The 26,203-nt window shown below is 43.4% G+C and overlaps 1 protein-coding gene and 1 long non-coding RNA gene across 2 annotated transcripts in view; one reads left to right on the forward strand and one right to left on the reverse strand.

Annotated features, from left to right (window-relative positions):
• Positions 1 to 4,269: 4,269 nt before the first annotated feature.
• LOC115180534 (putative helicase mov-10-B.1) overlaps positions 4,270 to 26,203 on the forward strand; it is a 40,243-nt gene continuing 18,309 nt past the window's right edge. Inside the window, exons 1-11 of the mRNA XM_029742697.1 lie at positions 4,270 to 4,529; positions 13,724 to 13,823; positions 14,225 to 14,472; positions 14,766 to 14,862; positions 16,377 to 16,521; positions 20,129 to 20,381; positions 21,536 to 21,661; positions 21,770 to 21,932; positions 22,096 to 22,250; positions 22,901 to 23,074; positions 23,228 to 23,340. Of these exons, the coding sequence (XP_029598557.1) occupies positions 4,405 to 4,529; positions 13,724 to 13,823; positions 14,225 to 14,472; positions 14,766 to 14,862; positions 16,377 to 16,521; positions 20,129 to 20,381; positions 21,536 to 21,661; positions 21,770 to 21,932; positions 22,096 to 22,250; positions 22,901 to 23,074; positions 23,228 to 23,340 (1,699 nt within the window). The 5' untranslated portion in view covers positions 4,270 to 4,404. The remainder of the gene's footprint in view (positions 4,530 to 13,723; positions 13,824 to 14,224; positions 14,473 to 14,765; positions 14,863 to 16,376; positions 16,522 to 20,128; positions 20,382 to 21,535; positions 21,662 to 21,769; positions 21,933 to 22,095; positions 22,251 to 22,900; positions 23,075 to 23,227; positions 23,341 to 26,203) is intronic.
• On the reverse strand, positions 5,926 to 7,164 carry LOC115180535 (uncharacterized). The gene is made up of 2 exons (XR_003873102.1): positions 6,923 to 7,164; positions 5,926 to 6,246 (listed from the first exon to the last, which is right to left on the reverse strand). It is a non-coding gene; the product is annotated as an uncharacterized LOC115180535 (long non-coding RNA).

Genomic DNA, 26,203 nt, shown 5'->3' on the forward strand with positions numbered 1-26,203 from the left:
CCTTGGAGAGCTTTTTGGTCTTGGCCATGGTGGAGAGTTTGGAATCTGATTGATTGATTGCTTCTGTGGACAGGTGTCTTTTATACAGGTAACAAGCTGAGATTAGGAGCACTCCCTTTAAGATTGTGCTCCTAATCTCAGCTCGTTACCTGTATAAAAGACACCTGGGAGCCAGAAATCTTTCTGATTGAGAGGGGGTCAAATACTTATTTCCGTCATTAAAATGCAATCAATTTATAACATTTTTGACATGCGTTTTTCTGGATTTTTTTGTTGTTATTCTGTCTCTCACTGTTCAAATAAACCCACCATTAAAATTATAGACTGATCATTTCTTTGTCAGTGGGCAAACGTACATAATCAGCAGGGGATCAATTACTTTTTTCCCTCACTGTATTTCTGATCAATTTGATGTTTATTTAATGTCCAAAAAACATAGCGTTTCTTTCAAAACAAGGACCCCAAACTTTTGAACGGTAGTGAAAATCTTGGTTTCTTGGGATGCTTGCAGTGAAAGGAATTATTTGATGAAATATGACTTGGTTAAACTTTGTTTTTTACAATGGCTAACATGGCTATCTTGCACGGACTGCAATTTTCAGAGCATAAAGTGTAAATGTGGAGGAGATCATTGGCTAAGAAATTTGCAGGTAGCATTTCCTTCACAAAATATTATATAATTTAACACAGATCGCTGATTGAATCCTCTGTTGAAGCAATGGTTGTGTAGTGATATATCCACATCAACTTCATTTGATATCAGTTTGACCACATAGCTGGAAATGTGTACTTTGTCCTTGTCTTCCGGTAAGGACAATATTCTCATGTTGTTTCGTCTAATTCATCTGTCCAATTTTTGGGATCTTGTTCATTCATGTGCACGCCTTGTATGTGCATGTCTGACATGATAGACTCTACTTTCTTTTCGAGCTAATTAACTTTTTTAACAACAGATTGTAGCAGTTTGTTTGTCTTGGTGTGCATTAAGAGCATTTTAGCTATCTGGATATCCTTTAGCTGTTCATTACTCTCATTTGCAAGCCATGGCTTGTTGGATTGGTGTAGCTGCGCCGCGTTACCAACTGATTGGTTCACTGTTGTACATAACTGATCCCTCACTCTCTCCCAGCTGCTTGGGGATATATTCAATCAATCACATTTACTTATATAGCCCTTTTTACATCAGCAGATGTGGCCTTGGGTTGATTTAAATGTGTAAAGGTGCACTATTATGATCACCGGGGTGGCAGGTAGCCTAGTGTTTAGAGCGTTGGGCCAGTAACCGAAAGGTTGCTGGATCGAATCCCTGAGCTGACAAGATAAAAATCTGTTGTGCTGCCCCTGAACAAGGCAGTTAACCCACTGTTCCCCAGGCACCAAAGACGTGGATGTCGATTAAGGCAGCCCCCCGCACCTCTCTGATTCAAAGGGGTTGGGTTAAATGAGGAAGACACATTTCAGTTGAAGGCATTCGATTGTACAACTTACTAGGTAGCCTAGTGGTTCCTTTGCCTTTAATCTAGGTCATTAACAGGTATGTCAGTTCTACATGGTTGGTCCCTGGATGGGAGAGCAGATGCTGCTGGAAGTGGTGTTGGAAGGCCAGTAGGAGGCACTCTTTCCTCTGGTCTAAAATATAAAAAAAATATCTCAATGCCCCAGGGCAGTGATTGGGGACATTGCCCTGTGTAGGGTGCCGTCTTTCCGATGGGACATTAAACAGGTGACATGACTCTCTGTGGTCACTAAAGATCACATGGCACTTATAAGAGTAGGGGTATTAACCCTGGTGTTCTGGTTAAATTCCCAATCTGGCCCTCATACCATCATGACCACCTAATCATACCTAGTTTCCGATTGGCTCATTCATCTCCCCTCCCCTATTCCCCAGGTCATTGCTGTAAATTGTGTTCTAAGTCAATTTACCCGGTAAAAAAAGGGGTAACTACTATAGAACCAGGACTACTTCAACGTAACGCAACAACTTTGTCAAATAAACAAAATAGCCTAACTAGGGCTTTACAATGATGTTGGGGGTTAAAATCTTCATAGTAGTCACGGAGGGACTTGTCAACAAGTCTTTCCTCTATTGATTAAGGAAAAAGGAAGCCGCACACTGCTCTTGATAGTATCACTGATCTTTAATACACTTACGTATCGGCCCCACGGTCTTCGTCTAAGCTTTTGTGCGTTTTTTTAAATTAGCACCGTTATGTAGACCTAGCCCCACCCACATCCGTTCCACGCATCAACAGAGGCAAAGGAAAAACAAATAAGTGCTACCAAATATAACAATATGCATTTCATAAATATTCGAATAAAGTGTGTAAATAACACGTATTAAACACGTCTGTAAAACCACAACGACGACAAGCAAGCTTGTATTAATCATTGGGTACATCGTACGTAAAACATCAGAGTAATCTTAAATAGGGGCTTAATTCATGTTCAAATTCACAACATAACATACATAGGCATTTCATCATTAAGCAAAAAAACATGATCTTTTACTCAGAGTATTATTAATATCACCTCCCCTGTTAGATATCTTAACTTTCTCTATGCCACAAAATCTAAAGGTAGAAATGTCATGCTTTAGGTCATTAAAATGTACTGCGACTGGATAATCCCTGTCGTTTCTCCTGATTGAACGTTTATGTTCACTAATTCTGTTTGAGAGAACGAGAGGTTTTACCTACATAGCACAGCCCACATGGACATTTAATAATGTAAATAACATGGGTGGTGGAACACGTAATAATGTCATTTATTTGGAACCGTTTTCCTGTGTGGGGGTGGCAGAAATATTCACACTTCATCATATTGTTGCACTGTGCGCATCCTCTGCATTTATAACTACCATTTGGTAGAGGGCGTAAAAGAGCCTGGCTGATTAAATTTATCGCGTAAATTGCGACCTCTCCTATACACAATAAGTGGTGGATTTTTAAATTCAACCTGCAAAACTGGGTCCGATGGTAAAATATGTTTCTTGACCGCATCTCCCACTTCTGGCGAATTCAAAGTATATGTGGTTGTGAACATTACGGAGTGTTCTTTAGCGGGTCTTTTTTTGTAGGTGTTCATTTCGTGTTTTTCCCAATGCCAAATTAGATTTATTCCAGCCTATCGTTGGCGTGCAGGTTGGTCCCAACCTCTAGACGCACTCCTGCTTCCTGGCGTAGCTATTGTCTCTGGCGGATGTCTCATCTTGTGACTGCACAATTCTCTAAAACCCTTATGTAGGTTCCATCCCTCTCTTCGCCCCAACCCGGGCTCGAACCAGGGACCCTTGCACACATCAACAACTGACACCCACCGAAGCATCGTTACCCATCGCGCCACAAGAGCCACGGCCCTTGCAACGCAAGGGGAAACCCTACTTCAGGTCTCAGAGCGAGTGACGTCACTGATTGAAATGCTATTAGCGCGCACCACCGCTAACTAACTAGCCATTTCACATCGGTTACACTTACACCCCACTGCATATACATTTCACCCATTATTGCTATTATTCTACAGAAAATCCTGTTTTTACAGCATCAGCATTCTTTCCACATGACCCACCATCACATGAGCCACTTCCTCCAACATATAGCAGTATTCAATTATCTATAGTTTATATACTTATTATTATAGCATAGCTGCTCTGTTATTTTATATAGGTTATGCTAACAAATAGTTGGTTAAACCCTAACAATTATTAACAATACGTTCTTCAAAAAGACCCACATAGAGGTTAGCATAGCTCGGAGCGAATGTGGAGCCCATCGATGTTCCATTCGTTTGGAGGTAGTATTCATCATCAAACCTGAAATAGTTATATGTCAAAACATATTCTGCCAGCTCTAGAATAAAGTTTGTTGGTGGATATTCGTAAGTATCTCTGTCTCCCAAATAGTGAGCTAGGGCTGCCAGCCCCCCCCCCCCCCCCCCACACACACACACACACACAGGGAATGCTGGTATATAGGGTCTCGACATCTAATGTGACCAAAATACAGTCTTCTGTTAAACCGTTATTGGTGAGATCTTGTTTATGAAGTCTAGTCTTTTTCTCATCTATTGATTAAAATGCAATGTCTTTTGAATGAGTTATCCACATTGAAAATTGTTTAAATGCGGGATTTTATTTTGAAGGTTTCATTTTTACCATACGATCATTATCAACACTGGCATAGACTTTAACCTTATATAGACTTTAACCTTATACAGTTATACATATCTTTGATAGGAAACTCCACGCCCACCGAGTAGTGATGTGTCCGGTTTCGTTTCTTCAGTATGACAGGATTTCCGCAGATCCTCCTCTGTGGCTCCATGATCACTAATGTTTTCTACATAATGAAACTCAAATAGCTATATTTTCTCAAAGTAGCCAGCTGCTCCCAATCGCATATCACCATGAATTTAAGAACGCGTTGCCAAATTGGACTGGATTTTTATGAATTCTTGAATGAAACACATCGAACATCAACCAAACACAAAAGTGATCTCCGAGACATCTACAACTCAGAGTTTCGAAACAGGTAAACTTATCTTCATCGATGATTTGTTCAAACTTGGAGGAGAGACTTGTTGACAACTCCCTTCGTGCACCTTCTGTGACTTCTAGTAAGATTTGAACCCCCCAACATTTCTCGAAATGTTCACCATCATTGTAAAGCCCTAGTTTGGCTATTGTTTCTAGAATACCTTTTTTGGAACGTAAACCATAAATGAACTTAGAACGCGCGGCCCCACTACATCCTGCTAGCAGCCCCCTATAACTCAACATGTCAAGTCCATGTTACAGGAAGAAAAGTCTACTTATAAAGACGGAAAAACAGGGTTACATGTAGCCTATAGTCGGTGTATGGCGAAGTCAGAGGCGGAACTAGCAGACCAGATACTCCAGAGGACGTGGCTACTTAGCCTGGATGGGGGGGGGGGGGGGGGGGGGGGGAAGGGGAGAGACACTTAAGCTACATTAATTTCCGAAATGTAACAGGCTATTTAAATCAACTTGTCTAGTCAGATCAGCTGCAGGCCTAGCCCACGCCTCTCTTCTGTCAACTTGCACTAGAAGACAAATACTGACAATGCATACATCGGTACTCGCAAGAATAAATGTCTTAAATTATAGAAATAATGCAATTAGCTAGCTGACACCTGTAAAGCTTTCTCTTTCATAGATCTTCTCGACGGCACCGGGGAGAACGCAATAGCGCGTAACAGTGTAGCCTAAATATTCTTCCCTTGCAAACATGTTGAGGTTAAAAGCAGTGAAAACAAAAATTCATGTTTCTGATAAGAATGAACTTCGTCATTGATGCAAATTTCACGTGGTTAAAATAGTGAGCTGTTATGTAAATGGCCGACCACTGAATAACACACCCATATTTGCATTTGTTTGAGGTACTGAAATAAATAAACTTAGTGTATTGCTCCACTCCTTTTTCCCCAGACAAAATAAATAATATTTGGTGCATCATTGTACTGCAAGAAATACTTAATTCTGCAGGAGTTAATTTCATATTAGGCTACAAGCGAGATGTTATAGGCCTGCCAGTTTCCAGATTTCAGTTAGTATTTCATTTAACCCATCTCAAGTGCAAAGTGATCATTCTAGTTCTCGTTTCTGCTCCCTCATTGGTTGGCAAAGTAAACATGTTATGTGAATTCTTCATCTTTCACAATAAACAAGTCATTCACAATACTCAAAGTAGGCATTGTAATAACGACATTAGTCTTTGTCATATTTAAGTAGGCATAGGAAAAACTTAACGTTTGTTCTGAACATACAGGATACTTTAGCACAATTAAATAGTAGCCATACATTCAGTAATGGCAGTGTAGTACAATACAAGGAATACTTGTACAGTGGTGCAATAGAAACAGTGGTGTGGGTGTAGACATGTGCAAAGAGACCTTGTGACAATGACATGGAGGGATCAGATACTTTATTGTACATTAGAACAGAAATGTGCCTTCTGCTTTTCCCAACACCCTGCAGTGCAGCACCCCTCCATCCTGGGGCTCTGCACTGCTGCTGACCCTGTGTCGTGTGTGTATTTGTTTGCGTTGGGAAAGGGAGAAGACATTTTCCATTCTCACCATTGAATTATAAAGTTGTATTAAATTCTATGGAGTCATCCATGTCTTATCCAGCATATTGTCCATCTAGAGAGGGATAGACAGGCCTGACAACACAAGCTGACTCTGTAGTCCACTCTAGGAGAAATGTCTGCCATCAAGCATTATTGTCTGGGGGGAAAAAGGACAACACATTCAACTCCTCTCCAGTCATTTGTTTATCAGCACAATGTTGATGGGACACATTTCACTTTGATTATAACCCACAAACACCCAAGATGAATTGTTAGCCTAGGCAGCACCTAATAAATTATCTAAGCCAAATCGTCCAAATTACTTGTCCTCATCAATATAATACTGGACAGAGATGCATGCCACTTTCATACATTAGGTTTAGGATTATCGGTTGGCATTTCGGTTGGCTAGCTAGCTAGATACAGTATCTAACGTTAAGCCTTATATAAAATGTAGCTACCTAGCCTAGCCCTCTCCTTAGTTATTTAGCTAACGTTCGCTAGTTAGCTAGGGTCCATTACAGGGTTAACTGGGCAAGCAGCTATGGTAATTTACCAACAATGCATGGCTGTAGCTATTGTGTCTCTCAGAATTAGCTATTGAAGTTAGCTAGCTAGTATAATTTGCTAGTTAACGTTAGCTAGTTAGTTACCGTTATATTACTGGCTAGCTAGAGATGTTAATGCAACGGGTCACAATCAGATTTTTTTTCTTCTGTTGCACAAAGTTAGCATTTTGGCATAGACAGCCATTGCTAGGACTCCAGACACTGAGTGGAACAAATATATAGCTAGCTAGCAGATTAGCTAGATAAATAACACAAACATGTTACCTGAAGTAAATACAGCTGATCCAAGCACGACGTTGTTCTATTTCGACAAACCCCAACAACATACTATGGGACGCCGTTTGGGTCTTTGCTTGTCAAAAATATACAATATTCGACACGTCAAATAACACAATTATATTATAGATTGTTGTGTGTGCTGCATTTGCACGTGCTAGCAACCAGCCTGAAAACAATTACCAGTAGAAACTGCAGTCATTTTCAATATTCTTAGCAATGATTTAGGAATCCTTGTAAGTATTCACTAGGTAGCCACTTGTTGTTCGCCTATTGGAATTGAACTTCAGTTCACGTAGGAAAAAAACGAGCTATCCAGCTACTTAACCCTGTTTCCCAAAGCTAACGTTATAAGCAGCCACCTAGGTTCATCTGGCTAGTGGGGCTTGATCCGAAGGGGTTATGTGTTGTGAAGTTAGCCACAATAGTGGAATTTGCGATTCGCCTTCAAATGAAAAGTCCCTTGTTGAAAGAGACGCAGAAGGTTACAATTGGTGAACTCATGCCATATTTAGACTAGTTAATGTTAAACAGGGTTGGATTGGGGATCACTGAAATGGGGTATCAGTCTACTCAGTACCCAAGTACTTCTTCCCCAAAGTTCTCAGACTCCCAAACATCCACGTTGCATTGTTTTCCCGGAGTAGTGTTCAATACACATAGTTGGTTGACTGGTACAATACATGTGGCTCAATTCACAGTGGTTTCAGAATCCTGCAGAGCTACGATGCTAAGGTTCTCTGGGTATCACTGAGTAGACTGATACCCCATGTCATTGATCCACAATTCATAGGTAAGGCTGTACAGTGAAATAAGTTTGACCCCGGTGCAATTCTAAAGTCTAATACATTGAGTGTGATTTCAACAGATTTTTGTCAAAATAACATAGACGTTTGTTGATTTTATATAACATGCTAACCTCATTTTAGCATGATCTATTCAATTATGGCATAATTCCACTAACAAAATGTGGAAAAAGTCAAGGGGTCTGAATACTTTCCTATGAAATACGGGGGAAAATGGATGAAATGTATGCATTCACTACTGTAAGTCGCTCTGGATAAGAGCGTCTGCTAAATGACTAAAATGTAAATGTAAATGTAAATTTGTATTCATTTGCATCACTGTCAATAACAGACTTTTATTCTGAAGGCTAACCGCAAATTCCACCATTGCGGCTAATCCTTATTGTCGCTAGCTTCACATAGATGGGTCCAACATACCTCTCTGCAGATGCCACCACAACCTCTATTTTCTGCGACTTACGTTCCATCTATGCAGTACAGTTGATAACCATTGCTATGTGCCAAAAATCCATTATTACTGAAACATATCACTTGTTGGTTTATCCTTCTGTACTGATACAGATCTACTACTCACAGCACTCCTCTCAGGATCCCTCCCCTTGACCCATCTTCCTCTACTTTCTTCACTGCCTCAGCATATGACAACTTCTGCACCACTCTAATCCTGGAAACCTCAACCTGCCTCTCTGGCACAGGACATTTCTGATCCCCAGCCACATGGGTACCTCTACAGTTAACACATACAGTGCCTTGCAAAAGTATTCACCCCCTTGGTGTTTTTCCTATTTTGTTGCATTACAACCTGTAATTTAAATTGATTTTTATGTGGATTTCATGAAGTGGACATTCACAAAATAGTCCAAATTGGTGAAGTGAAATGAAAACAATGACTTGTTTGAAAAAAATATATACACTGCTCAAAAAAATAAAGGGAACACTTAAACAACACAATGTAACTTCAAGTCAATCACACTTCTGTGAAATCAAACTGTCCACTTAGGAAGCAACACTGATTGACAATACATTTCACATGCTGTTGTGCAAATGGAATAGACAACAGGTGGAAATTATAGGCAATTAGCAAGACACCCCCAATAAAGGAGTGGTTCTGCAGGTGGTAACCACAGACCACTTCTCAGTTCCTATGCTTCCTGGCTGATGTTTTGGTCACTTTTGAATGCTGGCGGTGCTTTCACTCTAGTGGTAGCATGAGACGGAGTCTACAACCCACACAAGTGGCTCAGGTAGTGCAGCTCATCCAGGATGGCACATCAATGCGAGCTGTGGCAAGAAGGTTTGCTGTGTCTGTCAGTGTAGTGTCCAGAGCATGGAGGCGCTACCAGGAGACAGGCCAGTACATCAGGAGACGTGGAGGAGGCCGTAGGAGGGCAACAACCCAGCAGCAGGACCGCTACCTCCGCCTTTGTGCAAGGAGTAGCAGGAGAAGCACTGCTAGATCCCTGCAAAATGACCTCCAGCAGGCCACAAATGTGCATGTGTCTGCTCAAACGGTCAGAAACAGACTCCATGAGGGTGGTATGAGGGCCCGACGTCCACAGGTGGGGGTTGTGCTTACAGCCCAACACCGTGCAGGACGTTTGGCATTTGCCAGAGAACACCAAGATTGGCAAATTTCGCCACTGGCGCCCTGTGCTCTTCACAGATGAAAGCAGGTTCACACTGAGCACATGTGACAGACGTGACAGAGTCTGGAGACGCCGTGGAGAACGTTCTGCTGCCTGCAACATCCTCCAGCATGACCGGTTTGGCAGTGGGTCAGTCATGGTGTGGGGTGGCATTTCTTTGGGGGGCCGCACAGCCCTCCATGTGCTCGCCAGAGGTAGCCTGACTGCCATTAGGTACCGAGATGAGATCCTCAGACCCCTTGTGAGACCATATGCTGGTGCGGTTGGCCCTGGGTTCCTCCTAATGTAAGACAATGCTAGACCTCATGTGGCTGGAGTGTGTCAGCAGTTCCTGCAAGAGGAAGGCATTGATGCTATGGACTGGCCCGCCCGTTCCCCAGACCTGAATCCAATTGAGCACATCTGGGACATCATGTCTCGCTCCATCCACCAACGCCACGTTGCACCACAGACTGTCCAGGAGTTGGCGGATGCTTTAGTCCAGGTCTGGGAGGAGATCCCTCAGGAGACCATCCGCCACCTCATCAGGAGCATGCCCAGGCGTTGTAGGGAGGTCATACAGGCACGTGGAGGCCACACACACTACTGAGCCTCATTTTGACTTGTTTTAAGGACATTACATCAAAGTTGGATCAGCCTGTAGTGTGGTTTTCCACTTTAATTTTGAGTGTGACTCCAAATCCTGACCTCCATGGGTTGATAAATTGGATTTCCATTGATTATTTTTGTGTGATTTTGTTGTCAGCACATTCAACTATGTAAAGAAAAAAGTATTTAATAAGATTATTTCTTTCATTCAGATCTAGGATGTGTTGTTTAAGTGTTCCCTTTATTTTTTTGAGCAGTGTGTATATATATATATATATAACAAATGGTGCGTGCATATGTATTCATCCCCTTTGCTATGAAGCCCCTAAATAAGATCTGGTGCAACAAATTACCTTCAGAAGTTACAAAATTAGTTAGATTGCACACAGGTGGACTTTATTTAAGTGCCACATGATCTTAGTGTATATACACCTGTTCTGAAAGGTCCCTGAGTCCGCAACACTACTAAGCAAGCGACACCATGAAGACCAAGGAGCTCTCCAAACAGATCAGGGACAAAGTTCTGGAGGAGTACAGATCAGGGTTGGGTTATAAAAAAATATCAGAAACTTTGAACATCCCACGGAGCACCATTAAATCCATTATTAAAAAATGGATAGAATATGGCACCACAACAAACCTGTCAAGAGAGGGCCGCCCACCAAAACTCACGGACCAGGCAAGGAGGGTATTAATCAGAGAGGCAACAAAGAGACCAAAGACAACCCCGAAGGAGCTGCAAAGCTTCACAGCGGAGATTGGAGTATCTGTCCATAGGACCACTCTAAGCCGTACACTCCACTGAGCTGGGCTTTACGGAAGAGTGGCCAGAAAAAAAGCCATTGCTTAAAGAAAAAACAAGCAAACACATTTGGTGTTCGCTTAAAGGGATGTGGGAGACTCCCCAAACATATGGAAGAAGGTACTCTGGTCAGATGAGACTAAAATTGAACATTTTGGCCATCAAGGAAAACGCTATGTCTGGTGCAAACCCAACACCTCTCATCACCCTGAGAAAACCATCCACAGTGAAGCATGGTGGTGGCAGCATCATGCTGTGGGGATGTTTTTCATCGGTAGGGACTGGGAAACTGGTCAGAATTGAAGGAATGATGGATGGTGCTAAATACAGGGAAATTCTTGAGGGATACCTGTTTCAGTCTTCCAGAGATTTGAGACTGGGACGGAGGTTCACCTTCCAGCAGGACAATGACCCTAAGCATACTGCTAAAGCAACACTCGAGTGGTTTAAGGGGAAACATTTAAATGTCTTGGAATGGCCTAGTCAAAGCCCAGACCTCAATCCAATTAAGAATCTGTGGTATGACTTAAAGATTGCTGTACACCAGCGTAACCCATCCAACTTGAAGGAGCTGGAACAGTTTTGCCTTGGAGAATGGGCAAAAATCCCAGTGGCTAGATGTGCCAAGCTGATAAAGACACCCCAAGAGATTTGCAGCTGTAATTGCTGCAAAAGGTGGCTCTACAAAGTATTGACTTTGGGAGGGTGAATAGTTATGCACGCTCAAGTTTTCAGTTTTTTTGTCTTAATTCTTGTTTGTTTCACAAGAAAAAATATTTTGTATCTTCAAAGTTGTAGGCATGTTGTGTAAATCAAAATATACAAATCTCCCAAAAAATCTATTTCAATTCTAGGTTGTAAGGCAACAAAATAGGAAAAATGTCAAGGGGGTGAATACTTTCGCAAGCCACTGTACCACTACTTTCCCCAATGCTACACGTTCCTTTATCTCATGCCCTTCTGCACACTTCTCACACCTAGGAACCTTCCTCCTACACACTGCTGCCACATGCCCATAAGCTTGACACCTATAACAACGTAATGTATTCGAAAAGCTCATACAGGATTATTTATATATCCTAACATCACTTTGTCGGGCAAAGATTCAACATCAAAACTCAAAAGAAGAGACAATGTTTGCGTCACACCAAACGACGAGCATCACAAACACCGGCAATCTTCCCCTTCAGTTGGTCAGCTTTCACATTTACCACTACCCCAGTAATCACACCTTTCAATGGCACAGTTTTCTTGAGAGCAAAACAATTCACACCTCTTGTCCCCATTGGTTTAACGTGGAGCGCCTTCTCCCTCTGACCAGCAGAAACACAAACAATTATCACAAGACCACTTCTGGTTACCCTCACCGATTCCACAGCACTCAACTCTGTTTTCACACACCCTGAGTCCACTTTTCCCAACAACCTTAGTCCTACTGTCACAGACTCATCTTTATCCTGATCCTTGTTGCAAGCCTCGGGCTCCGAGAACTTCCCCACACCTACCACCTCTGATACTTCTCCTTCATTCACTTCCATTTCTCCTCCTGTCTTCAACTCACTCTGCTTACTATTCCTACCATTCTTCTGCACCAAAGCTCAGTCATGTGAAATCCATAGATTAGGGCCTAATGAATTTATTTAAATTGACTGATTTCCTTGTAACTTAGTAAAATCTTTGAAATTGTTGCATGTTGCATTTTTTATATTTTTGGTAAGTATACATCTGTCCCTCATTTTAAGTTCAAACCTGTTACATGAACGAAACTCTCGTTTTAATATGATGAAAATTCCTTTAAAAATATATTTTTCAAAAGAACCAAATCATAGAGTAGAACCAGCTCATCTGCTTTTGCATCATTTGGCCATATGCTGGTGTTTTGTGGTGGAAAACTGAGCTGGTCGAGTATAACACGTCAACCCTGTTACCTATGGGTGAAGCTTGTATTCAATTGCCACTCCCGGTTGTACACCAATAGCTTCAAACCGGTGTGTATTCCATAAGTTACCACAGGATAAATCGATAACTTTAAAATGCCTATTTACTCTATTCCATCTGACTGCGCAGTCCACTGTCTCATCAGCCCAGCCAGGGAAGTTATAAACTTGATCTCCACTATAAAAAGCATCTAGACATTATCTCGTATTTCTTTTAGACCTAACATTTCATTTTCCTTGCTGTCTGTCTCTACGACATTTGTTTCAATATTCAGATTTGACCTCCAGATGTCCCATTGTAGCCTAATGAAGGTGTCGGGAGGCTTCGTCTCGGCCCTAACAACACCCGTGCCAATATATCCTCCAAACACCGGCTTCTAGGGCATTATACATTTTTTTTTTTTTTTTTTTACCTCTTGAGATGTGAAAACATGGGGTTTTTTTTAACTTAAAAGTTTTAAGTTTTCTTGCTTTTCAGTCAACAAAGAAAACACAATTTACATTCACAGATGTGGCAGACATAAATAATAGAATATTTTTTTTTTTAACAAACAACAAATTTGCAGTAGCACTATCAGTGATCATGTTAGATATTTCCAGCTTTAGCTGAGATAATGAGAACATAATTAGTTTTACAGCTCCTTCCACTTGTGTATATAGACACATTTCCTTAATCACCTCTGTCCAGTTTGAAATATAGTTGAGTAGTGGAGACCGAGTCTATCGAACTTGGATTGTCTCTTGCGGAGGTCATAATTGAGCTTTTCAAGAGGAAGAAAGTCAACAATATGGTCAATCCACATCTTAAACGTAGGAGAGGAATCAGAAGCCCACATTAGGAGAATACATTTGAAAACACGTTTTTTTATGAAGTTGAATGTGCTCTTTATGAAAGAATGTTAAAATCAGTTGAAATCAACACTTCTCAAAAGGCACAGAATTGGTGACTTGTCCGAATGGATGGGAGGTGTTGATGAAGACTTCTGCATTTGAACCTCTCTCTCTTTTAGGGATGGAGTGAGAGACCCTAACTTCAGTTCGATCCTGTATGCTCTCAAGCTCTCCAATAATGCCAAAGTCTACTCAGGATTGGTGCACTTCAAACCAAAGGTAGGCCTACAACACTAGCCTGGTACAGACTTATATTGACATATGGCCCTAGCCTGGTAGCTTTGGGCAGGGTGTAGGTAGTGGGTTACTGTTGTGTTCCTCAAACAGCTCACCAGTTGTCCGTGCATGTGTCCAAAGTCCTGGTTCATGATCGGCCCACACCCTCTCCAGCTCAGCTTTTACAACCAGTTGCAACCTAGCAATCGATACCAACCACATTCTGACATGTGTGTTTCCGTATGTTACAAAAGACAACATTGTCAAAGCCAAACCAAAAGAAAAAAAGAAGACCGAAATTTGTTTTCCAAATGACTCTGCTCTGATAGCAGATATAGACATGGCACTAGACTAAAGAGACGGAGGGTTGAATTTGACCCCTGTGTGTGTGTGTTGGTCTGCAGGTGAGGGATTTCTGTCAGGACCAGTGGCAAGGACCCCGGGGAAAGGGGCGTGGCCAGAAGCAGCAGGGGGCATCTAGCTCTTTTCCTGTTCAGAATGGAGGCAAGGTGAACGGGGTGGGGCAGAAAAATGGGGCATGTGTGAGCGCAGTGTGTGTGGCGCCCTCATCTGACCCAGCCCAGACATCACACACCCCCAGGAGAGACTGGAGACTGGCCAATTACATCCTCAGGAAGTTCAAGTCTGACAGGTGATTGGTCTAGACATGGAGCTGTTTGTCTTTACCTTTATTCTTCATTCATCAGGTCCTTATCGATCCTTGGTGGCCCAATCCCAAATGCCCTATGGACTGACAGGATGTGATGGGTACATGCAATATGGTTAATCATCCACCTAGCCTTTCAGTGAGCAAGTGAAGCTATTATCATATTGCTCACACCTTTCAAATCCTCTCCGATCTCGGCATGTGCATAGGGTCTAGGGGTCCATTTGGGATTGGGTCTCTAATGTGACTAACCTATCTCCTGACTCCTACCCCCTCAGAGCGGAGTTGATCTCTGACCATGGCGGTGTACACATCACTTCCGACCACCCTGTTGTAGACGGCCTGATCAAGTTCAGTCTGGAGAGTGAGACAGAGGTAAGACCAGACCTTGACCTTCAACCCTGGCTCTAACTCTGACCCTTATACCCTGACTACAGCGCTCGCGTCGCGTGCTCGAGCGTTGCAAAATAAATGTAGGAATCTATGTTATTCAATTATTGCACCCACACTGCTCGTGCACGTCAACGAGCGTTCGCGTTGCCAAGGGCTAAAATAGAAGTCATTCCTATTTCTGATGCAGATCGCGCTGCAAGTCCTGTCTCTCCCATCTCCTCATTGGTTTATAGAAGCAGGTACCCACGTGCCATCTCCTCATTGGTTATACCCACGTGGGTGATTGAAAGACGAATTGTGTTTTGGTAATACTATGAAAGTTTAGATGCCAATCACCATATAAGTTCAAAGATGAAAAACCTGGAAGGAGAAGAGGTGACTAGAAACGATTAGGTTGACCGTTTTATGTGTGGATTAATTGTCGGAGTTGAGGACCTTGTGCATTTCAGCTAAATTAACAACCTAATGTTTATATCCCAGGACAAATTAGCTAGCATCAGCAAGCTAGCTAAATGGACAAATTAGCTAGCAAGTGCAAGCAAACTAGCTAAATTGCCATAAATGTTTAATGCTTTTTGACCTGTCCCCAAATTAATTTAATTGGGTCAGAGTTTGTTTTGATATTTTAACCTGCGTGTCGTGATCGCGTTTGGTGTGGGGACAAAATAAATGTATGCACGATGGCGCACGCGCACAGTCGGTTTGTGTTCCGTGTAATGCTACGTTCATAACATCTCGTAAATTCGTCAATACCAGCATACGACTGGGAAAAATCCACTTAAACGCCCCTCCAACTGGTAATTACTAATGGGAAACTCGTCTATTATCTCTGAACTCTGACTCTTCCCACATGATGAACTCTGAAGTCACATACTAAGGAAATTACCTTGATAACAGCATTTTCGGCAGTTAAATGCAACAACAAAACATTATTCATAATCTATTCATATTGTTTTTGAACACTAATTAGTTTGCCAACACAATAGCTGTACTTTTAGTTTATGGTTGATGCAGCTTGTTTGTCATATCAGCCAATCAGAACGACGAGTTCAAAGCACGTGAACGCACAGAACTCATTTCTCCCAGTTTACAAGTAGTATTTTACGAGTTTCCCACTTGTTATGAAAACAGCATTTCCCTAGCATAATTTAAATTGGGGACACAGGGGCATGCCCAGCACCCAACACCAGAGTCTTTCCCCACAAAGCCGACATTCAATTTATACAAGTGCGATTAATGGTCAGACACGGCACATGCAAATCTAAAGTGATAGCAGGTCGGGCGACAAGATCTGGGAGAATGGGTACAAAAGGCTTCCGACACGAGGTCAGACTGCTCTGAACTCTAATTCACATATAAGAGACGATAGTTAGTCGTCCCACATCTGTAAATCTATTTTTACTCTAAGACCAAACCAGACCTGTGACAAAATAGTAGCTGTTTTCTTTCAATGACTTTACAGGAGAAACTAACAAACTCTCCTTCTCTCCCCCCAGGTGTACGTAGTTCGTCTGTTCCTGGAGAACTCCTCCTCCAGTCCTCTCTCCTTCACCTACTACTCTGCTCTGCACCGGATGACCTGCTTCAACCTACAGGACAAGCAAAAAGTCACCCGAAACAACCCTTTACAGCTGGGACCAGGCAAGACACACGCGCACACACACACACACACACAGGCAGGGCCGGATTAAGACATTTTAGTCTTGAATTCAAACAAACAATAGCCCAGGCCAATGAAGCGAAACACAGATTATATATATTGCCTCCTAATATTGTACACAGTGTCTAGATCATAAGCTACAGTAGGGTAGCAAATACAATTTCCAGTGGCACACTTACTCACCAAAGGCTTCACCTAAATCATTTGGTCATGGCCGATGTGCTTGTCTTGGCAATAGCCTTGGCAATAGCCTATCTCAAGATGAGCTACTTTGAAACAAGTGCTGCTGTTAGATACAAATTGGTTCTATTGGTTCTACAGACAGATTAGTCTTCTCTTTTCAGCAGTAGCCATTTGCTTTCCAAACAGTTTTTCTCACAATTGTATTTTGAAATCTGCAAAAGGCAAACCGACAGCTGCAACCAACCATAGAAATATAATCCATAGATGGCCGTTCAGATTAAAGTCAGGACTGGCATCTATTGCTAATGTACCCATGAGTTTAACAGTCAAATTGCCAGGGTAAGAGGTTACAAAACCCTTCTATGGATTATATATCTATGGCCACAATGCAACAAGCTGTAGCCTATATTTGGTCAGCATTCACAAGGCCGCAGGGCCAAACGGATTACCAGGACGTGTACTGCGAGCATGCGCTGACCAACTAGCAAGTGTATTCACTGACATTTTCAACCTCTCCCTGTCCGAGTCTGTGGTACCAACATGTTTTAAGCAGACCACCATAGTGCCTGTGCCCAATAACACTAAGGTAGCCTGCTAAATGACTACCGACATGTAGCACTCATGTCTGTAGCCATGAAGTGCTTTGAAAGGCTGGTCATGGCTCACATCAACACCATCATCCCAGAAGCCCTAAACCCACTCCAATTTGCATACCGCCCCAACAGATCCACAGATGATGTGGTCTCTAGTGCACTCCACACTGCCCTTTCCCACCTGGACAAAAGGAACACCAATGTGAGAATGCTATTCATTGACTACAGCTCAGCGTTCAACACCATAGTGCCCTCAAAGCTCATCAATAAGCGAAGGATCCTGGGACTAAACACCTCCCTCTGCATCTGGATCCTGGACTTCCTGATGGGCCGCCCCCAGGTGATAAGGGTAAGTAAAAACACATCCGCCAAGCTGATCCTCAACACGGGCCCCTCGGGTGCGTGCTCAGCCCCCTCCTGTACTCCCTGTTCACTCATGACTGCACGGCCAGGCACGACTCCAACACAATCATTAAATTTGCAGATGATCACCGACAACAACGAGGCAGCCTATAGGTAGGAGGCCAGGACAACAACCTCTCCCTCAACTTGATCAAGACAAAGGAGATGATTGTGGACTACAGGAAAAAGAGGACCGAGCACGCCCCCATTCTCATCGACAGGCTGTAGTGGAGCAGGTTGAGAGCTTCAAGTTCCTTGGTGTCCACATCACCAACAAACTAACATGGTCCAAGCACACCAAGACAGTCATGAAGCGGGCACGACAAAACCTATTCCCCCTCAGGAGACTGAAAAGATTTGTCATGGGACCTCAGATCCTCAAAAGGTTTTACAGCTGCACCATCAAGAGCATCCTGACTGGTTGCATCACTGCCTGGTATGGCAACTGCTCGGCCTCCGACTGCAAGGCACTACAGTGGGTAATGCAAACAGCCCAGTACATCACTGGGGCCAAGCTTCCTGCCATCCAAGACCTCTATACCAAGCGGTGTCAGAGGAAGGCCCTAAAAATTGTGACTCCAGCCACCCTAGTCATAGACTGTTCTCTCTGCTACCACTTTCTGTTGTTATCATCTATGCATAACTTTAATAACTCTACCTACATGTACATAGTACCTCAACTAACCGGTGCCCCCGCACATTGACCCCCATTGACCCCCCTCTATATATTGTTATTTTTTACGGCTGCTCTTTAATTACTTGTTACTTTTATCTCTTATTCTTATCCGTATTTTTTTTTTAAACTGCACTGTTGGTTAGGGGTTCGTAAGTGAGCATTTCACTGTAAGGTCTACACCTGTTGTATTTGGCACATGTGACTAATAAAATTTGATTTTGATTTGATTTGGTGCACATGCTGCCTTCCAGACTGTAGGCATGCTGGTAACTGCCCAAATAAAGGAAATACTTGTGTAAACAAGGAATATAAAGAATATGTTAGAGCCGATTCGGACATATTTGTATAAAAGACTGAACATACCGAGCTCCATGTACATTTGTGTAAATATATTAAATATGAATGTATTTGATGAAATATTAGGTTTATGATTTATATTTACATGATTGAGATATATTCATTTGTTGTTAGTGTAACTTAGTTTTTGGCCCCCCCTCTTGCCCATTCATTGTACTGTGGTAAGTGTGTTAGGATAAAGGCAGGAAGTTGGGCCTTCGGTGGAAAGGGAGTCCTTGCTAAACGCGGGAGCGGTATAGTTTTTTGACCATACAGACATACAGACGGGTCATATTATGTATTTTCCATATCAAGTAATCTATGTTTTAAGTTGATTGGATAATCATTTTCCTGTTAGATATAAGAAGAATAAACATTTTTGTTGCACCATATCCCTGGATCACATTGAATGTTTGGCTGTTTGGAAAACTTGAGTGTGGACTGTATGCGTACCAAACAACCCCGCTTCAGGCTTGGGCAGTGGCTATGGTAAAGAGGAAAGGAAGCCACTATAGAATATGTTATGGTGTGGGGTGCATTTTCCTGGCATGGTTTAGGTCCACCTGTAGAATCTATGCCATGGTGCATTGAACCTGCTCTGATAGCTCGTGGTGGCACAGCACCTTGTTTCCTTAATTTTAGTAGATACCTGAATGTGCTTGTGATAAAACCTATTCCACAATACTTTTGTATTATTGATCCTCTGTGGCTAAATTATGTTCTCTGGTGTATTTTGAACATTGCGAGTGGGCTCCTGTGACATTTTTATTTGTTTTGCCTCTTGGGCCCCTTACGGGCTTGGTGCCAGCCCTTGTCACACAAAAGGCAAGTAACATTTATTTATTATGCAGTTCATTTAAATATTTTCATTAATCAGTTACCTAACCAATTACCCATGTGGGCATCCTACCTCCATCTGATGATTAGCAGAGTGGCAGCAGGCTGTCTACACTCATTGAGAGTGGGCTCCTGAGTCTTCCTGTGGTATATATTGAATATATACTAACTACAGTATATAATATACACTGTATATAGGCACGCACACACGCAAAGTCTCCCGCAACGACCCTCTACAGCTAGCACCAAACAAGACCCGCAGTCACCCGCAACAACCTACTACAGCTCCAACCAGGCAAGAGTTGCACAGCCCAAATCACTCCCTCAGCCTTCATTTTGGCCCCAACCCTTCAATGTTTACAGTTCTGTAGGGTCTGGACAGGTATAAGTGGTGGAGTTTCCACCATATTGCTAACACCTTACCGATCTACAAACATTAAAATGTTTGGGCCAAAAGAAGGCTCAGGGAACCTGACGCATGCTGGTGCACACACACTCGTTCTATAATATGTTACTAACGCCCTCCCTCTCTTCTCCCCCCTCCCTCTCTCTCCTCCCCAGGTGCCAAGTATGAGGTGCAGCTCCAGTTTAAGTCCAGCCTCCTGGGTTTCTATCCAGCCACTCTGGTCTTTGAGTTTAAACCCTCCCTCTCCTCCTCCTCTCCTGCCTTCCACCTGCTGCGGTTCATCGAGGCCCAGTATGTGACAGGGTTGGCCAGGGAGCTGGCCCCAACTGCGCCCTACAAACCTAGAGCTATCATCAGCGCTACGGATTATCTGCCTTACACTGTAGAGGACGGGGAACCACCTGAGAGGTGGGTAACACACACACACCTGGTAACACACACATTAAACAAGTCCACATTCATGAGGCCACAGGGCCAGACGAATTACCAGGATTTGTACTCAGAGCATGCGTGGACCAACTGGCAAGTGTCTTCACTGACATTTTCAACCTCTCCCTGACCAAGTCTGTAATACCTGCATGTTTCAAGCAGACCACCATAGTCCTTGTGCCCAAGAAAGCAAAGGTAACCTGCCTAAATGACTACCGCCCCATAGCACTCAAGTTGGTAGCCATGAAGTGCTTTGAAAGGATGGTCATGGCTCACATCAACACCATCATCCCGGATACCTTAGACCCACTCAAATTCGCATACCGCCCCAACAAATCCACAGATGATGCCGTCTCCATTGCAATCCACACTGCCTTTTCCCACTTGGACAAAAGGAACACCTATGAGAATGCTGTTCATCGACTACAGCTCAGCGATCAACACCAGTCACAAGTAATAGACTGTTCTCTCTGCTACCGCATGGCAAGCGGTACCGGAGCATTAAGTCTAGGTCCAAAAGGCTCCTTAACAGCTTCTACCCCAATGCCATAAGACTGCTGAACAATTAATCAAATGTTTTTACACTGCTGCTACTTGCTGTTTATTATCTATGCATAGTCACTTTACCCCTACCTACATGTACAAATGACCTCGATTACCTCAAATAACCTGTACCCTCGCACATTGACTTGGCACTGGTACCCCCTGTTATTGTTATTTTATTGTTACTTTTTTAACTTTAGTTTATTTAGTAAATCTTTTCTTAACTCTATTTTCTTAAAATTGCATTGTTGGTTAAGGGCTTGTAAGTAAGCATTTCACTGTAAGGTCTACACCTGTTGTATTCGGCGCATGTGACAAATACAATTTGATATGATTTGATCTGGCAGAACACACACACCTGATAAAAAACAAAACACCTTATCGACCCTGAACCATTACCTTTACAGCCTCTATGCCTTACACTGTAGTGGAGGGAGAATTACCTGAGCGGTAACACACACTTGACAGCCATTAAACACACCTCGGCATACAGATACTTTTCAAAAATACCAACCCTGTCTCTCTCTCTCTCCATGGTTCACCCTGTTCTACCACTACCACTCTCCTCCTCCTCCGCCCCTTCCCGTCAGCTTCTCAGCCAATAGCCTGATAGCCGTGGTGCGTCTCCAGGACTACAAGGTTCCAGGATATGTCAGAGATCTGATCAAGTTCCTCAACGGACACGCCTCCTCCTCTACTCTTTTACTGGATGCCCAGTGAGTGCCTCCTCTTCCTCCTCTGTAATCCTAGACCACCCTGCCAGTGTACAATATGGGTGCTGTGAATGTCTCTTTCTTTCTCTCTCTCTCCCCCTCTTCCCCCAGGTCTATCCTAGAGTCAGGTCTGAGTAGAGAGAATTACTCTAAACGCTTCCAACTGCTGCTGTATCTAGAGGAGCTACAGATGGAGGTGGACATTAAGAGATACAACAAGCCCAATACTCCCATGGTTCGAGACAAGACCAACAAGAAACTACTGGTGCTAGAGGTACACACAAACACACACGGTCAGAGACAAGACCAACAAGACACTAACGGTGCTGCAGGTCCGTACACACACACACACACAAACAAACACTAGGAACGTAGTTCATCCTCTACTAGATGGTGCAGGGTTTATCTCCAGCCCAGTATGTTGTGTGCTATTGCAGGTACCAGGTGTGTCCGAGAACCGTCCGTCTGTCCTGCGGGGCGACGCCATCCTGGTGACGAGGTCAGGTGACTCTAATAAGGGGGGCGTGGTCAAATACCGTGGTTACGTCCACCGCGTGGAGCTGGACTCCGTCAAACTGGGATTCAACAGCAAGTAAGGACATGATTGGAGGAGGCTGCTTCCTGAAGGGATCTTATAAGTCAATAGCTTGCTCTCTTCATGGTTACCATGGTTCTCTGGTTACATTCCGATTCTCTACTCTTTCTTCAAAAGTGTGCACTCGTACACTCCCCCTCAAGCATTGGATTAGTGAAAGCATGGCTAGAGGGAGTTTCCACCTTATTCCTTATACCTGTTCATTTCTTTTAAATCCATGAGGTGGAGTATACAAGTGTACACTGCTACTCTGACCTTTCATACTAAAAGGAATTGCTCTAACGTTTGTTACAGAATTTAGTCTGAATCTGCCATCATTGGAAATTGTTTTGTGACGTCAATTGTGGTGAAAACAAAGTCATCAGCGATTGGATCGTCTCTAACCAATCACAGTATCAAAGCCAATTACATACTAGGAAAACGCAGATTCACCCACATGTGTTCTGGCACTGGCCCAACCCATCGGTTTCTGGAACCAATCAGACAGCCCAAATGTGTTTGCATTCAGGGAGGGGTCTAAAACAAACGTCCGTGGGTGTGGCATTGTGTTTGAACGGATTAAGGAGTCTGGCATGTACACTTCGGGGGAGAAGGGTCGAGAATCGTAATGTAGCTTCTGTCTCTCTATCCCCCCCACCTCCCTCCAGGTTTATATCCTCCTTTGTGGATGGTCTGCAGTTTGATGTGGAGTTCACAGTGAACCGTCTGACCACTAGGCTTCAGCAGAGAGCAACAGAGCTGGCTGACAGACACAACCTGGGGAACGTCCTGTTCCCTTCTGGAGAACCAACTATCCAACCACCCAAAAAACAACCTCTCTTGTGAGCTCACACCACCCATCTGCCCGACCCACACTTCCTTTTTGACCTTTGACCACTGAGCACACTAACCCTTATCAAAAATCCCCAATACATAACCCCACCCCTCTCTCTCTATGTCCCTCTTTCTCTCTCTCCCCTTCCCCCTCTCCCTAGGTTGTATGACAGGGCTCTAGAGCAGAACCCAGAACAGTACACAGCAGTCCAGAACATCGTAGCTGGATCCTCCCGACCGGCTCCTTACCTGGTGTTTGGACCACCTGGGACAGGTAAAACACATGTGTATGTGTGCTAAGTTAATATACAGTGCCTTCGGAAAGTATTCAGACCCCTTGACTTTTTCTACATTTGATATTACAGCCATACTAAAATGGATTAAATAAAAATAAAACATCCTCAGCAATCTACACACAATAACCCATAATGACAAAGAGAAAACAGGTTTTTAGAATTTTTTGCAGATTTATAAAAAACAAAAATACCTTATTTACATGAGTATTCAGACCCTTTGCTATGATTTAGCTCAGGTGCATCCTGTTTCCATTGATCATCCTTGAGATGTTTCTACAACTTGGTAGGAGTCCACCTGTGGTAAATTCTATTGATTGGACATGATTTGGAAAGGCGCACGCCTTTATAAGGTCCCACAGTTGACAGTGCATGTCAGAGCAAAAACCAAGCCATGAGGACAAAGGAATTGTCCGTAGTGCTCCGAGACAGGATTGTGTCGAGGTACAGATCTGGGGAAGGGCACCAAAAAAATTCTGCAGCATTGAAGGTCCCCAAGAACACAGTGGCCTCCATCATTCTTAAATGGAAGAAGTTTGGAACCACCAAGTCTCCTAGACCTGGCCCCCTGGCCAAATTGAGCAATCAGGGGAGAAGGGCTTTGGCCAGGGAGGTGATGCTAACAGAGCTCTAGAGTTCCTGTGTGGAGATGGGAGAACCTTACAGAAAGACAACCATCTCTGCAGCACTCCACCAATCAGGCCTTTATGGTAGAGTGACCAGACGGAAGCCACTCCTCAGTAAAAGGCACATGACAGCCCACTTGGAGTTTGCCAAAAGGCACCTAAATACTCTGACCATGAGAAACAAGATTCTCTGGTCTGATGAAACCAAGATTGAACTCTTTGGCCTGAATGCAAAATGTCACATCTGGATGAAACCTGGCACCATCCCTACGGTGAAGCATGGTGGTGGCAACATCATGCTGTGGGGATTTTTTTCAGCTGCAGGGACTTGGAGACTAGTCAGGATCGAGGCAAAGTACAGAGAGATCCTTGATGAAAACCTGCTCCAGAGTGCTCAGGATATTAGACTGGTGTGAAGGTTCACCTTCCAAAAAGGACAACAACCCTAAGCACACAGCCAAGACAATGCAGGAGTGGCTTCGGGACTTGTCTCTGAATATCCTTGAGTGGCTCGGCCAGAGCCCGGACTTGAACTTGATCGAACATCTCTGGAGAGACCTGAAAATAGCTGTGCTGCAACGCTCCCCATCCAACCTGACCGAGATTGAGAGGATCTGCAGAGAAGAATAGGAGGAACTCCAAATACAGGTGTGCCAAACTTGTAGCGTCATACCCAAGAAGACTCAAGGCTGTAATCACTGCCAAAGGTGCTTCAACAAAGTACTAAGTAAAGGTTCTGAATACTTATGTAAATGTGATATTTCAGTTTTCTTTTTAATAAATTAGCAATTTAGATTTTTTTTTTTGCCTTGTCATTATGGGGTATTGTGTTTTTTATTTATTTTATTTATCCGTTATTTTACCAGGTAAGTTGACAGCAACGACCTGGGAAATAGTTACAGGGGAGAGGAGGGGGATGAATGAGCCAATTGTAAACTGTGTGTAGATTGATGAGGAAAAAACTATTTAATCAATTTTAGAATAAGGCTGTAATGTAACAAAATGTGAAAGTGAAGGGGTCTGAATACTTTCCGAAGGCACTGTATGTGTGTGTGTTTGTTTGTGTCAGTGTGTGTGTGTGTGTGTGTGTGTGTGTGTGTGTGTGTGTGTGTGTGTGTGTGTGTGTGTGTTAACACTGTGTTAACCAACTCCGTTAAAGTTGAAGTTTTATTAGTCGTATGTTCATTGTCCAACAAAATTATTACTTGCAGGTTCCTTCTAGAAAATGCAAAAGAATAAGAAATAATAAAATATAAGAATGTGAACATAAAGTAAATGTCTGTAGAATAGAATAATACATTTTAGCATAAGGATAATACAGGAAGGCACAATTTATAGTCCAATATTTACATGTATATTGGGGAAGGGGAGGATGGGGGGCAAGTGTATAAATAGAGCAGTATAATACGAGTCTGGTTGTGGTGTGTGTGTAGAATGAATGTATATATGTGTGTGCATGAGTGAGCGCATGTGTGCTAAGGTGTGGAGAATCCGAACAGGTGGTCAGTCGAGTTCAAGTGTTCAGCAGTCTGATGGCTGCTGACGGTAAGGAAGAGAACAGCTCATGTGTGGGGTCGATGATGCTGCGTGCCTTCCTCAAGCACCGTGTTGAGTAGATGTCCTGGATGGGTGGGAGCACGGTCCCAGTGATGTACTGGGCCGTCTTCACCACCCGCTGGAGGGCCTTGTGGATGGAGCAATTCTTGTACCAGGCCATGATGCAACCGGTCTGCCTCCTTAGGAATTAGAGACGCTGTTGCGCCCTCTTGACAAGAGTGGTGGCGCTGTCCATGACAAGACCTCTGTGAACTTAAAACATGTGACTCTCTCTACTGCAGTCCAATTGATGTGGATCGGGGAATGTTCCCTCTGCTTCCTGAAGTCAACAATCAATTCCTTTGTTTTGCTGACATAGAGGGAGAGGTTGTTGTCATGACATCACCATGGCAGTTCACTTACCTCCTCCTACAACCGTGGTGTCGTCCTACAACCGTGGTGTCGTCAGCAAACTTGATGATAGTTGGTGTCGTGCAAAGCCACGCAGTCGTGGGTGAACAGGGAGCACAGTAGAGGACTGAGGGCACACCCTTGGGCAGGGCCCCTGGGTTCAGAGTCAGTGTGGAGGAGGTATTGTTGCCAATCCTCACAGCCTGTGGTCTGTCCGTCAGGAAGTCCAGGATCCAGTTGCAGAAATTGGTGTCCAGGGCTCTGAGCTTGG

Source organism: Salmo trutta, chromosome 40 (genome assembly GCF_901001165.1).
Source record: "Salmo trutta chromosome 40, fSalTru1.1, whole genome shotgun sequence".
NCBI lineage: Eukaryota > Metazoa > Chordata > Actinopteri > Salmoniformes > Salmonidae > Salmo > Salmo trutta.